The sequence below is a fragment of the Terrapene carolina genome, unplaced genomic scaffold, assembly GCF_002925995.2.
Source record: "Terrapene carolina triunguis isolate 2854851 unplaced genomic scaffold, T_m_triunguis-2.0 Scaffold67, whole genome shotgun sequence".
NCBI lineage: Eukaryota > Metazoa > Chordata > Testudines > Emydidae > Terrapene > Terrapene triunguis.
The window spans coordinates 1444343-1459720 of NW_020664418.1; the positions used below are offsets into that span (position 1 = coordinate 1444343).

The window sequence follows — 15378 nt, forward strand, 5'->3', positions numbered from 1 at the left end:
TATTCTAACCTGCAGTGATCTTAGCAATGAATCGTCTGTGAAAGCAGTGGGATCTGCACTCATCCCCCCACCCCACATGTGGAAAGGACTGTGCTGTCGAAGGAGCTATATTTTATATGGTCTGTTTTCTTTCAGTAGCATTTTATATGCTTTTTAAAAACATACTAGAGCTCCCTGTGGACTAGCTCCAGCCTACATAGATCACATCTCTCTGCTCTGTCCTCAGCCAGCCTGTCTTTACAGTGCCCCTTCTCCCTATCTGGAGCAAGAGCCTTCTCCTTTGTCACTGCTGTCACCAGGAACAGCCTGCCTGTATCTCTCTCTGCCCGCCTCCATTCCCCATCATCTTTGAATTACTTGAGCTTAGAGACATTAGTCATTTTCACTGACGGCTTAGCATGCAAAGAGCGAAGCAGAGACATAATACAGCAGGCATCGGAGATACACAATAGGTCAAATTCTGCTCTGTTCCAGGCTGTGCAGCTCCTGCAGTCAATGGGGGGATATGGGCTGTACCTGAGAGCAGAATTTGGCCACTGTATAGTGGCGGGCTTCATACTGTTTTCCAATCCAAGAAATCAGGGATCTTGCAACCCCTCTAAATTAAACCACCACACATACTAATGTGAAGCGTTGTCAACTCTTGCAACTTGATCATGAGTCTCAGGACATGGGATTTTTTTAAAGCCCCAGCTTGTGGATTCAGGTGGTGAAGTCGGAATCTCAGTTTTCCTTCTTTTTTAAAATATGTTTCTAGTCCTCAGAATTGCAGAGGAAAGCTTAAAAACATGCTCCAAGTGTCTCTAAAGACTCAGAAACCAGGAGACAAATAAAATGAGCCCAACAGTTATTATTTTTTTTATTTCTTTTTTTTTTATCCAATCTTCTGATTTTCTGAGGCCTGACTCATGCCTTTCGAATGCTCAGAGTTGGCAGTACTGATGTGATCAGGTGGTTTTATTGTAGCAACCTCATAAACATCCTGTTGTGGCATAAGGGGCCACCAGCTACTTCATTAACAGCTGTGAAAATTAGAGGAGAGTTTTAAAAAAAAATCTGCTGTATATAGCTCCCTCCCATGGCACTTTTTCAAGAGAGGACAGGGTAACCTCAGTGGCCTGGGCGATATTTCCTCTCTTGTGGGGATTGTGTGTCTCAGAGGATTTGACTGGTAATGGGATACAGAGCTTTCTCCTCCAGGGCACCATGTTGGTTCCAGCCCAGGCTGGCAGTGACCAGGAGTTGCTAGATGACAGCTGTTGGTGGTCACAGTGAAATGAGTTGATTGTTATCAATCCAGTTTCTAGTGGGCAAGTATCGACATCACACATGAGACTTACAGGCCGTCTCTGCAGAGAGACAAAGCAGTGTCTGGACCTGAAGCATGACTTGCCCCCTCACTCCCTAGAGAGGCAGTCCCTCCAGTTCAGTGTCGAGTCACATTGATGGGGCAGCGTGGGGGGAAGTTTGCACTACCCATGCCCACAATGTAACTGCCCTGTGAATAAACACAGAACTTCCGCCTCCGAGCCTGCCAGTCTGGCACCTTCCAGTGGCAGCACATAATTCATGAAAACCTATTCCCTCTCTCACTCTGTAACCTCCTTGGCTGCCTGCGAGCTATCCCTGAACGCACAATGGCTGCTGTATTTCCAATTTGAGAATCTCTGATGTTCTGCTCAAGTCTCTGCGGGGTCGTGGATTCCAGTGCCATAGCAAGCAGACCCCTCATGGCGGTGATTTCTCTTTCTAAGAATGAAGCCTCCTTCAGCTAACTCTGTAGAGAGGCACCGTGCTAGGAACAGACCTGCTAAAACCATCAATATCCCTGACGCCACAAAGGGAAAAAATCCCAGTCTTAATTGGATCTGTTCAAGCTGGGGGAAGGGAAATCATAAGAGTTATATTTCCCTGGACAGAACCCAAGCTGGAAAAGCATGGGGCTCACTGCAGGGACAATGCATTGTTAGAGGAGCTGGGCTGTTCTTAACAGGTATTCACGTTAAGCCAGTTCAGCCCCTGTGTTTTAATAGCACAAGGGAAAATGCTCTCAAATTAATAATACTTCCAAGAGAAGGGAGCTGGATTCTGTAGTGATTCTTATCTACAGGGCTGCCCCAGCATTGTGTGAGAATATCTGGTAATCCCAACGAGTGTTAAATAGCCTGATCCCTTTCTCGCTATGGACCTGATCCAAAACCCACTGAAATCAATGGGAGCCTTGAGTCGGTTTTCATTGGACCCTATGATAGGAAACACATGAGGGAGGCCATGAGAGAGAGAGAGAGCTGGCAGCAATACAGATCTAAATCCCTGCCTCCTGCACCTTCCCTCTTCACCACAGCTTTCACTGCCACAATCCCGACTTGATTTAACTTCTGAATTTAATTTTGGGAAACTGAAAAGAAGGAAAATCTGTGAGTTATGTTTCAGCAGCAGCAGCCAGCTGTGCTCCCCCCGCTTCCCATCACTGTCATCCACACCCTCAAGTCACTCGCCCATTCTGCTCCCAGAGCACCACAGCACCACTTGGGGAGAGCACCCCCTGCTGGCACCAAAGGGACATTTGTTTTCAGCACAGTTCTGCTGTGCATAGCACACCCTTCTCTAAACTGATGAGGTCCCTGGTATCAGGGACAGGTTTCTGTACTCCACATTCTCAGGGACTCCTTTGCTGCCAGCACATCTCTATTCAAAACAGACAGAGAGCCTCCTTCCTGTGATCAGGGAGACGTTTCCATTCTTCACACTCAGTTCTGGAGACTCTGCCACTCTGTTAGCAGAGCTTCTCTGCACACAGGTGCTGGAGGCACCTCCTATGGCTGCCACTACGTGTTGAGATTCAAACTAGTCAGGGAAATTCTTGCAGGGCTTAAGGATTGTTGAGTGGGCTCTGGAACAGCCCCTGCTCTTACAAAGAGAATTTTATATAATCCCAAGGATGGGGGTAGGGGGAAAGAGGGCTAGCGAGGCTGCCAGAACCACAGCTCAGCTAACTGGAAGGTATATTCACCCCTTGGCACCAACTGATGAGTCCCAAGATTGTCCCGACTCCTAAAGGCAAGAGGCTAAAGCTCTAATTGTTTGAGATCAAAAGGTTCAGGTCCCTCCGTGTGTGACTAGGGATCTGCTAACACTCCTAGGTTTGTCTAAATATCCCTAATGAGGCCAAAGATATGACCTCTTCATCCCTGAGTGAAAGTCCCCAGAGCCATAAAGAGCTTGTGCATGTCATAAAATTGTATTGGGGTTGAAGACATCGTGAGCAATCGAGCTAGCTGACATGATGCTGACAAATCATGTTTAAAACCAAGCCAGCTAACTGATTATACCCTAGTCCTAGCAGGATCATACTTCATGTTTTTTCTATGGAATACCTTCCTACTTGAAATGGAATGCACCTTCCAAGTTGCCCCTGCTCCCTTGGGTCTATCAAAGGGAAACAATTACTTTCTTTCTCCCTTTTAGTAATTCTAGATCTGTTCCTAAGATCAGCAGGGAATGAGAGAAACACACACTCCTCCTACTCAAATAATAATGGTAATAGTTCATGTGTCTATAACACCTTTCATCCAAGGATCTCAAAGTACTTTACAAACATTAATTAATTAAGCCTCATGACACACCAAGGAGGTAGCAGGAAATGGATAAACTGTGTATTCTTAATTTTACAGGTAGAAAAAGCAAGACCCAGAGAGGTTAAATGACTTAAGGTTAGACAATGGGTCAGTGGAGAAACTGGGGCCAGAATGCAGGTCTCCTGATTCTCAGTGCTGGGCTCCAAGGTCATCCATCAGGCTCCAAAAGCAGCACCAATATTGCATGAATAGATGTCAAAAACCAAGCCTCTGCCTCACATAAAATAACGAGTGAAACTCCCCTAAGCTGGATGAAAGTGTACATTGGCTTGGTTGTCACCCAGCCTTATTTTTCTGGGATGATCCCACAATTGATAAGTTAGGATCTGTCAGTGTGCAGAAAGCCTAAATAACTCCAGGGGGGCTTGTGGGGACACCAGGCATCGTGAAGCTCTGGAGGGACACCATGCTGCTGCACTGCAAAGTTGTGACTTTGCAAACCAGTGTTTTCAGTTTGCATCTTGATGCCATGTCCTCACGTTGTGATATCAGGAGGTTGGAGTACGGCCCATCCGCCAAGCTCCCCGATGCAGGAGTTTTAGGAGAGAGAGCCAGCCACAGGACGACAATGCACTGCACCTGGAGGGGAAAGTGGGAGAGGGGCTTCCCATGTTTCTTTCATCCTTTCCAACTGGTTGTGCACTTTGGTTGCCTGTCTCCAGAAGTGAATGGACAGTGGAGTTCCCATTCTGGAATGCAGCAGAGAGAGTGTGTGTGTGTGCGCACGTGAGCACATGCTTGTGAACTGAGTTCTCAAATCTGGGGGTGAGGGAAGGGCATGAATTGACAAGTCTTGATATGGGGCTAGGACAGACAAGTTTAGGATATGGGATAACAGAATGGAAAGAGTCAGTCACAAAGGAAGGCACTGAGTGGCAAGTCTAGGCTATTGTATAGTGCGGGGAAGGACTGACAGTACTAAAACAGCACAGTGGGTGCAATGCATTCTTGGGGCACATATTGGTTGGTATAAGGATATCTCTCGGGGTTTGGCTCACCACTCTGATATGGCAAGTTTGCATGCATGGACTATTCTTCCTCAGGCAACTCTCCCACAGAAGTGAAAACCCACCTCAAGAACATCCCCAAGTTACTGAATATCCCCCAGATGGGTTGTATGGGCTTGCCCTACGTGGGCCCTCCGCCCACTTCCTCCAGGCCCCCCTCTTGCAACAACATAGGGCTGTAATTTTAGCAGCATAAATAGACTGATGTTCTCATATGTCCTCCTCCCCCTTCCCACAGAGAGAAGAGTGCAGCTGGGACTGCGTGACTCACACTGCAGAAGCTGAGATAGTACTTTGCCCCTCCACACCACTGACCCATCTGCCATGGTGATGGATGGACCTACAGGACTGTTCCTTCCACACCCACGCAGGGAGGATGCTGAAGGATAACAGGCATCAGGACAAAGGAAACCTAGCAGGGCAGCAGTGCTCTCTAACAGAGAAACAAAACTACTGGAGTCCCTTTAATTTCCAAGCAAAACCAATATTTTACTCTCACTTTACTTACATTATTCTATATTACAGCTGAGTCAGTAACAGTGGCCCTGATTCTCATCTCATTTACACTGGTGTAAATGAGGAGTGAGTCCATTTAAGTCAATGGAGTGATAATGGTGCAAAAGTAATGGGAATGAGATGAGAATCCAGTCCTCTAGCTCCTATTTTGAATGGGTGGGGAAAGATAATTTTGACTTATCGGCATAAAGAGGAAGTTAGTATTTCCTGTTATCAGCAAAACTAATCAAATTTCACTATGGAACCTAGAAATCTTCAGATCCATTCCACTCCACCCGTAGACAGACAGAACACTGCATTAAAAGCTGGTCACTGGCAGTATGATTTCTCCTCCTCCACTCCCATCTCTTAAAGACACATAATTGGCTCACAGCAGCAAGTTTAGTGCCTGGCAAAGGAGTTGCACTGACAGCCCAAGAGATTTAAGTTTTCTGCCCACCAAACAGGCACAGCCAGCAGCTACACTGCCCTATTAATGTTACTCCACCTTGAGCTGCTGCAGCCACCTTGATGTATGACAAAGAAGTTCAGTCTGTGCAGCCTATTCAGTCCTCAGCATCTCTGCTGAAGCTTCCAGCAAGTACACCAACTAGATAGTAAAGAGAGGGAGGCAGGTCAGGAAGGAAGTGCACTGACAATGTCAGAGCCAGGGGCAAGGATCAGGAACCAGGGACAGGTCATGAAAGCAGCAGAGGTGGCGAGTTATATGGGACAGTGGTGCCCATGCTCCAGCAATATTCAGGGCCCGGGGGCCCGGCTCCACCAATGTTCGGGGCCGGGTCTCTCCCCCGGCCCCGCCTGCCCTCCCCGTGCACCTCCCCCGGAGCGTCCCTGCCTACACCCTGGGCAGCAGGTGGCTGCCCTTCCACTCGACGCTGCGTTCCCTTACCGGACGCTGCCGCTGCTGGCTACAACAAAGGGAGCAGTGCTGGCAGAAGGCTGAGGTGGCTGCTGCACCTGCAAAGGGAGGAGGGGCACACGAGATGACTCCGACTCCAAGGGGACTTTCTGTATGGGGAGATTTCGGCAAACTAGTATAGTGCCTGAAACCACTATTTCTTATTGCTAAATGCAGCTAAGTCAGCAGGCCGTAAATTGGCCATGCAGTAGTCTCAGCTTAACCAAGGCAAGAGGGGAGGAGGGTTTGGGTGCCACAGAAAGGGCAGCCTGACCCCACATCCTTCCTGATAAGAATTGTGGTGAAGTTGCTGATACATGCATTTTAGAAGAGCAGGATTTGCCGTCAGGAATGTCTGTTAGGGCATCAATGCTGCAAACTCTGGGAAAAAACCACACCTGGTTAATCAATAATCAGAAGGAAACCTCTTACTTGACAGTTGAAACTGCTTGCTTAACGAGTTTTCTTTAAGGGATATGTCATTGTATTACTAATGTATAAATAAGGGGGAAAAGTTTGAGGTAGTTGGACTGGACTCTCCCTCTGGATGCATCTTGTGTTCCCCACCATCAGATTTGGCCACCGGAAGGCTGCCGCTGTGCCACTTGAGAACCACACTTAGCTTTGGTAATTATTGAGGGTGTTTTACTAACCTGTTGTGGACGTGTGTAAGTGCTTGAGACTAAGTAAAGTTTAGCTTTAAGTGAAAGCACTCTTGTGTTGTCCTGTTTGTGCCAGCCATCTATCGGTCGGACGGCTGTGTTTCCCCTGATTTATTTCCTGACACTACCTCACACACACTAAAAGTTACCAAGAGCTTTGGGTTGAAAGAACCCCAGGTAACATTCCTGGAGTCTGGGGGCTTGGGTGAGTGTCAGACTCGTGACACCCTGTTCCCGCTCCGCCTGCAGTCAGCAATCCTGCCCCACGCTGGGCAAGGAGCAGCCCCATCCCCCACCAAACAACAACGAAAAATGTTTGCTGCCTCCTGAAGAACATCGCAAAAGAAGGGGCTACATTTTGTTTTAATTTTAGAAAGTATTTGCTTTTGAGGGTTACTGCTCCAAGAGTGCTTGGTTGTTTTCGTATTCAAAAGAGTATTAATAAAGTTGATATTCTTTGTTAAATAAATTTTTCTTACGATAGTGATATTGTGCAATATAGGGAAACTGTTAAATGCTTAATGTTTCCAGTCCATTTTTACATTATTTAAAAATATATATATTGGCTTACAAAGCAGGTGTGTGGGGGTGGGACTTGGACCTGTTCTGGGCACCATCAAAAATTATACAAACCTGCTGCCCTTGGAAAGCAGGCACCAGGAGTCAGACAAGAACATAAAGTCCAATACAGCCACCAGCCAGGTAGAACCCAGCTCTCTAGACAACTCCCTGTTCCGCTCTTTGGGTTTAAATAGGAAGCTCTGACCAATCAGAGGTCCCGGCATTCCTCCAATGAGGGGCCAGGGAAGGCCTCCATAATGCAGCTTCAGGTTTCACAGGGTATGACTACACTACGAGAGTAGTTCGATTTTAGTTAAATCGAGTATGTGCAATCGATATTAGAAAGTCGAACGTATGTGTCTACACTAAGGACAGTAATTCGACTTTGTCAGTCCACACTACCAGGGAAAGCGTCGACATTGGAAGCAGTGCACTGTGGGCAGCTATCCCACAGTTCCCGCAGTCCCCGCCACCCATTGGAATTCTGGGTCGATCCTCCAATGCCTTCTGGGTAAAAAAATGTGGCGAGGGTGCTTTTGGGTAACTGTCGGCATCCGTCAGTCACTACCGCCCTCCCTCCCTCCCTGAAAGCGCCGGCGGGAAATCAGTTCGCGCACTTTTTGATCAGTGACAGCGCGGACGCCACAGCACTGCGATCATGGATCCCGCTGCGACCATCGCTGCAGTTGTGGCCGTTCTCAACACCTCGCAGCTTATCATACACCTTTCCCTGAGGCAGATGCAGAGAAATCAGGCGAGGAGGCTACGGCACCGGCGTGAGGGCCTGAAGTCGGAGAGTAGCACAGAGCTGTCAGAAACCACGAGCCCCAGCGCCCAGGACATCACTGTGGCAATGGGGCATGTGGATTTTGTTGAACGGCGATTCTGGGCCCGGGAAACAAGCACGGACTGGTGGGACCGCATAGTGCTTCAGGTCTGGGATGAATCCCAGTGGCTGCGAAACTTTCGCATGCGGAAGGGGACTTTCCTCGAACTTTGTGAGTTGCTGTCCCCTGCCCTGAAGCGCAAGGACACCCGCATGCGAGCAGCCCTGACTGTCCAGAAGCGAGTGGCCATAGCCCTCTGGAAGCTTGCAACGCCGGACAGCTACCGGTCAGTCGCGAACCACTTTGGCGTGGGCAAATCTACCGTGGGGGTTGTTGTCCTGCAAGTAGCCAAGGCAATCGTCAAGGTACTGCTGTCAAAGGTAGTGACCCTGGGAAACGCGCAGGCCATCATAGATGGCTTCGCTGCGATGGGATTCCTAAACTGCGGTGGGGCTATAGATGGGACTCACATCCCTATCCTGGGACCGGGCCACCAGGCCAGCCAGTACATCAATAGAAAGGGCTACTTTTCAATGGTGCTGCAAGCACTGGTGGACCATCGGGGACGGTTTACAAACATCTACGTCGGATGGCCGGGCAAGGTTCATGACGCTCGCGTGTTCAGGAACTCTGGTCTGTTTAGACGGCTGCAGGAAGGCATTTACTTCCCAGACCACAAGATAACTGTTGGGGATGTGGAGATGCCTACAGTGATCCTCGGGGACCCAGCCTACCCGCTAATGCCCTGGCTCACGAAGCCCTATACTGGGGCCCTGGACACTGCACAAGAACTCTTCAACTACCGGCTGAGCAAGTGCAGAATGGTGGTGGAGTGTGCTTTTGGCCGTCTCAAGGGGAGATGGAGAAGCTTACTGACTCGCTGTGATCTCAGCGAAACCAATATCCCCATCGTTATTGCAGCTTGCTGTGTGCTCCACAATCTCTGTGAGAGCAAGGGGGAGACCTTTATGTCGGGGTGGGAGGTTGAGGCAAATAGCCTGGCTGCTGATTACGCCCAGCCAGACAGCCGGGCGATTAGAAGAGCCCAGCGGGACGCGCTGTGCATACGGGAGGCTTTGAAAGCCAGTTTCAAGGCTGAGCAGGGTACCCAGTGACTTTTAAGTTTGTGGACCCAGAAGCTGAACTTGCCCCCGTTTCTTTACCCAGTTGCCGTCGACTATCCTCTCCAGTTACATACCCCCTTCACCCCCTTCCCAAAAAATAAAATCTGTTCTGTTTTGTTAATGGACACCGTTGTCTTTATTACTGTTTTCGCGGGAATGTTTTAAACCTGGGACGCAGACTGTGGCGGGGGGCGGGTTTAGTGTTGTGATGCAAATGATGCTTCTAAACTCCAGGAATGACAGGCTCCGCGGTGGTGGACTGGTTGTTTCAACGGAGCCTGCCAGCCCTCCTGGCCGGGACTGCGTGTATGTGTCGGCTATGTGACTGTCTTGCAGGGGGAGGAGGGTTACAGATCCCCTGCTGCGCGGCTCTGTGATCCAGGGTAAGGACCGCTGCATAAGATCTGTAACTGCCCTCCCCCGCCACCAAGTCACAGAGCAACACCACCCCCCCCACCACACAGAACATGAAAACCACCTCCCAGACTGACCAGGATAACTAGTCACTGCACTGTATATGTGCCCTGCTGCTGGACCTGCCCCCTGCTAAAGGTGACTGTCCTGTCCAATTACCAAGCCCCTTCCCCCCACTTCAGACAGACTCTCATCTAAAAGAAGAGGATGGAAACAATAATGAACAAAAACGTATTTTTTATTAACAACCGCACATGGAACGGGGGGGGGGGGTGAAACTTGGACGGGGTCTTGTGTGAGGCGGGTAGGAAAGGACTTTTCAAATTTTGGGGAATGAGAGCCTTCTAGTGGTAGAGCAGTCCGCAGGGGTGGAGTGAAATTTTTCACGGCCCCTTCCGCCCCTCCGTGTTTGGACTTTGGGTGAGGGGGGTATGGGACTTGGTGGAGGGGCAGGGCAGTTAGAGAGAGACTGCAGCGGGGCTCTCTCCTCCTGCCTCCGGTCCTGCAGAACATCCACAAGGCGGCGGAGCGTGTCCGTTTGCTCCCTCATTAGTCCAAGCAGCGTTTGAGTAGCCTGCCTGTCCTCCTGTCGCCACCTCTCCTCCCGTTCCATGTTTGCCCGGTGCATTTGGGACAAGTTCTCCCTCCACTGTGTCTGCTGGGCTGCCTGTGCTCGGGAGCATGCCATTAGTTCAGCAAACATGTCTTCCCGTGTCCTCTTCTTCCTCCTCCTAATGTGCGCTAGCCTCTGGGCAGATGTGGCTGTGGGAATTGGAAAAAGGGAGTGAATTCCTGAGACAGATCAATGTATCTGTGAACAGAGAACATAGTCTTTCTCTGTGAACAAGACCATGCAGAGCACCTATCACACGCGCACTGAGGACAAGGTCGAATTTTCGGCCCTCGCCTACCGTGCCTGCAGTCTTGCTGTGGCGAGCTGAGGAGCAGGGCAGGACACCGGACTTTGTCTAGCTGTCAAACATGGTAAGCCGTAGACTTGTGGCTGCTTAAAACTTTAAGAGTGGCACTGGCCTCCTTTCGCATAGAAAGCAATGCGAGTCTCTGCTGGCAGCAATCCTGCAAGCATGAACTCTGGCCCTGTCCCACCCCCTCGCGGCTGTAAACCGCGTGGCTGTAAACCGGCGGTTGCAGTTCTGTAAAGGGACGGGCAAGCAGTCCCAATACTAACTTTCCCCTACCTAATTCACAGCAGGGAGTCATGCCAGACATCACCCTCCTGAAGGTCTCTGCGAGCCAGAAGGAGCGGATGCTTCGTGACAGCCTGCAGAAACCGGGGCCATTTGCTGCAATGCTCTGCAAGGCCATGATCCCCGAGTACCTGCTGGCGTTGTGGCAGGGAAACGTCTCATACCACGGGGGGCCTAACAAGCTCTCCCTGCCCAGGAACCTGCTCATGAGGCTTGAAAAACACCTGCAGGAGACCTATGAGGAGTTCTCCCCGGAGGATGTCGCCTCTATCCCCGGATACATTGACCAGTTTTTGGGTTAGGTGCCCTTGGAGGGACAGAAGAGTGCAGCGTTTTGGGCATTATAATCATGAAGCGGACATTGTGAAATTTTTTGAAAATAGACTATATATTGAAGCGCCCAAAGACAGACTAATCATGATACACTTTGCACAGATTCCCGTTTTGTTGGACTTTCCTGTTTACATGTTTTGAAGCACTTTACCCACTGTTAATATTTTAAATCTTCCTGTTTTGTTGTAAATAAATGTTTACATGTTTTAAAGCACTTTACCTATTGTTAATATTTGAAATATGCCAGTTATGTTATAAATAAATGTTTAGATATTTAAAACACTTACTGCTTGATCCTTCCCCTGAATCTGTGTCTGGGATAACGGCTGGGGAGGGTTGGTAGGGGATCTCTGTGAGGGTGATGAAGAGCTCCTGGCTGTCGGGCAAATCAGCGATGTCGACTGCCTCGTCCTCCTCATCTCCTTCCTCCTCTTCCCCGTCCGCTGAGGAACCGGCCGCGGACAATATCCCATCCTCAGAGTCCACGGTCAGGGGTGGGGTAGTGGTGGCGGCCGCACCTAGGATGGAATGCAGTGCCTCGTAGAAACGGGATGTGTGGGGCTGGGATCCGGAGCGTCCGTTTGCCTCTTTGGTCTTCTGGTAGCCTTGTTTCAGCTCCTTGATTTTCACGCGGCACTGCGTTGCATCCCGGCTGTATCCTCTCTCTGCCATGGCTTTAGAGATCTTCTCATAGGTCTTTGCATTCCGTCTTTTGGAGCGCAGCTCGGAAAGCACGGTCTCATCTCCCCACACAGCGATGAGATCCAAGACTTCCCGATCAGTCCATGCTGGGGCCCTCTTTCTAGTCTGAGATTGCACGGCCATCTCTGCTGGAGAGCTCTGCATCGTTGCCACTGCTGCTGAGCTCGCCACGGTGTCAAAACAGAAACTGCGATTCAAACTGCCCAGACAGGAAAAGGAATTCAAATTTTCCCGGGGTGTGGCTGGTCAGAGCATCCGAGCTCGGACTGCTGTCCAGAGCGTCAACAGAGTGGTGCACTGTGGGATAGCTCCCGGAGCTATTACCGTCGAATTCCATCCACACCTAGCCTAATTCGACATGGCCATGTCGAATTTAGCGCTACTCCTCTCGTTGGGGAGGTTTACAGAAATCGATTTAAAGAGAGCTCTATGTCGAACTAAATAGCTTCGTGGTGTGGACGGGTGCAGGGTTAATTCGATATAACGGCGCTAAATTCGACATAAAAGCCTAGTGTAGACCAGGCCACAGTCTCTCTATGTAATCATATAACAGTGAGCCACTCAATGGGAGCAGGGCTGTGCCAGTTAACTAGGAACCCCACTGAACCCCTGTTCAAGCCCTGTGGGGTCATTCTAGGCTGTGCTTACAGAAACTCAGATGGTGTCTCTTTGCACTATGCCTGGCTCTAGTGACAGGTGTACTGCTGGTTAGAATGGGGTGGGACAAGACTAGAACTGGAGGGGAAATACAGATTAGGAATTAGGTGCAGTGATAGAGCTGTTTGTGGCCATGGCCTTTTTATGGCACCTTCCCTGATTGAAACCACTCTTCAACCCCCTGATAATCTCCCTGATTTGGCTCAGGATGGTGGAGCTTGGTTTAGAGAGTAACCTACACCTGATGAATGCAAAAGCAAAATCCAAGGAACAGAAAGCAGCCAGTGTGGCTGCACAAGAGACCAAGCAACTATCTGAGGGTATCAGAGTGGTAGCCATGTTAGTCTGTATCAGCAAAAACAATGAGGAGTCCTTGTGGCACATTAGAGACTAACAAATGTATTTGGGCATAAGCTTTCATGGGCTAAAACCCACTTCATCAGATGCATGCAGTGAAAAATACAGTAAGCAGTATATATATTACAGCACATGAAAAGATGGGAGTTGCCTTACCAAGTAGGGGGTCAGTGCTAACGAGGCCAATTCAATCAAGGTGGAAGTGACCTATTCTCAACAAGACAAGAAGGTGTGAGTATCAACAGAGGGAAAATTACTTTTTGTAGATCTGAGGATAGAAAACTCTGAGCTGGAAATGGCATGAGGTGAGAGCCAAGCAGGCTGCACAGACTTAGATAAGATTTGTAGGAACAGAGCAGAATGGGTTAATACTGAACAAAGGTTTGATGGGCAAAGAAAAGCTTGTACTATAGTAAGTGAGAGAAATATTTAGATTCAGCATAGGCCTGTTAATGAATGAGGAGGGGGATGAAATCCAGGATGACTCTGAGATGGTTGAGTCGTTTGATTTTAAAATACAAAAATAAAGTATTTACCCCTTCACATAACACAAGAACCAGGAGTCACTCAATGAAATTAACAGGCAGCAGATTTGAAACAAACACAAGGAAGTACTTCTTCATACAGCACACAATCAGCCTATGGAATTCATTGGATGTTGTGAAGGTCAAAAATATAACTGGGTTCAAAATAGAACTAGATAAGTTCATGGAGGATGGGTCCATCAATAGCTATTAGTCAAGATGGACAGGGACACAACCCCATGCTCTGGGTGTCCCTAAACCTCTGAGTGCCAGAAGCTGGGACTGGACAACAGGGGATGAATCACTCGATAAATTGCTTTGTTCTGTTCATTCCCTCTAAACATCTGGTACCAGCCACAGTCAGAAGACAGGATACTGGGCTAGATGGATCATTGGTTTGACCCAGTTTGGCCGTTCTTATGTAAGTAAGATTGAATATAGAAAGATACATGCTATAGAAGAATACTGTGATACTGAACAGACACCTGGTAGGAGATTCTCAGGCAAGTAATAATAAGTGATTTGCTTTGCAGGATTATATAGGGCCAGAAATTAGGAACAATTCAGCTCTACTCCTGGATCCGCCACTTACTTTTTGTGTGGCCTACGGTAAGGCACTTAAACTGTATGTGCCTCAGTTTTCCAATCTGTAAAATGGGGATAAAATATATGTCTGCCCAACCTGGAAAGTTTCATTAGTTAATGTATATAAATAGCTTTGAAAATGTCAAGGGCTAAATGTTATTATTAAGTACTGATAATGCAAAAAGACATGGGTGATTGTAAAGCATAAAGTAGATATATGCTTGCAATGCCAGATAAACGCAATAAAAGCTAATGTGATTTCGGGTTTCATATGCAGCCAGATCATGTCACAGAACAGGCAACTGCTTAGTCCTTCACTATTTGGCCTCGCGAGAAGACACAGAATAATGCACACTGGCAAATTTACAGGAGTTCAGAGCACAGCAAGCTGAAATGATCAGGGAGCTATAGGGAATTAGCGAGTGAAAACTATTAAAAATATAAATTATAGGTGGTGCAGGGAGAGGCTCCTAGAGTTAAGGTTGCCTGACACTTTCCATTATAAGATCCTGTTTTCAGTTGCTTATAATTTTGCCAAACTCAAACAGTTGAGGCTGAAATTTTCTATGGTGGATGTGCACATCAAGCAGAATTTTTTTGGAAAGTTCATAGCAAAATGGTCCAGCTCTTTCTGAGAACAAGATTAGGGGGGAAATATATTGTTTTGCCCATGTTAAAAAATCTTACAACATTTCACTGAGCTCTGGTGCAGCCAAGCTTTGGAGCAAGGACTTAAAATTTGGCAGGAAGGTGGCCCTGTTGTCAGGGATGTGCCTTTTGCCATTCCTATAAAAATCTGCCCATATCTGGCCAGCTATAAGCCTGGGGAAAATTGCCATTTGCACATGCTCAGTAAAGGCTTGTCAGCAGCTAAGTTCTCCAAAGATTCCATCTGCACTGAGCTTGCTCCATCCCCTCACAGCCCCTATGTGGGACTGCACTGCACATACACCATCCCCACAGGGCAACTGAGCATGATCAACATGGGGAGAGCCCTGCAAATCTTTGGATAACCCCTTTAAATCTGCGTTTCTTTGTTTACCATCTTTGTGGATGGCGGATTGTATGTGGATCCAAATTTTTTCTCCACATAGAGTTTTAGAGCAGTGGTCCTCAACAGGGGTCTGGACTTTAGCCCGGGGGGGCGCTGGGCACTGGGGCTCTGGGCGTCAGCCCTGCAGGGGGCACTGGGGCTCTGGGCTTCAGCCCCTTGTGGGACGCTGGGGTTGGGGGCTTTAACCCCATGGGGGGTGTCCAGACTTGGGGCTCCAGGCTTTGGCCCCGTGAGGGGGTGCTGGGGCTCAGGGCTCTGATTTTAGCCTCACAGGGGACTCAGGACTTCAGTTTTAGCCCTACAGAGGGCAC

The 15378-nt window shown here is 48.6% G+C and overlaps 1 protein-coding gene across 1 annotated transcript in view; it reads right to left on the reverse strand.

The window, feature by feature from the left end:
• Positions 1-926: 926 nt before the first annotated feature.
• Positions 927-15378, reverse strand: part of TEDC2 (tubulin epsilon and delta complex 2) — a 45073-nt gene continuing 30621 nt past the window's right edge. The window contains exon 10 of the mRNA XM_024198904.1: positions 927-1022. Coding sequence (XP_024054672.1) covers positions 1008-1022 — 15 coding nt within the window. The 3' untranslated portion in view covers positions 927-1007. The remainder of the gene's footprint in view (positions 1023-15378) is intronic.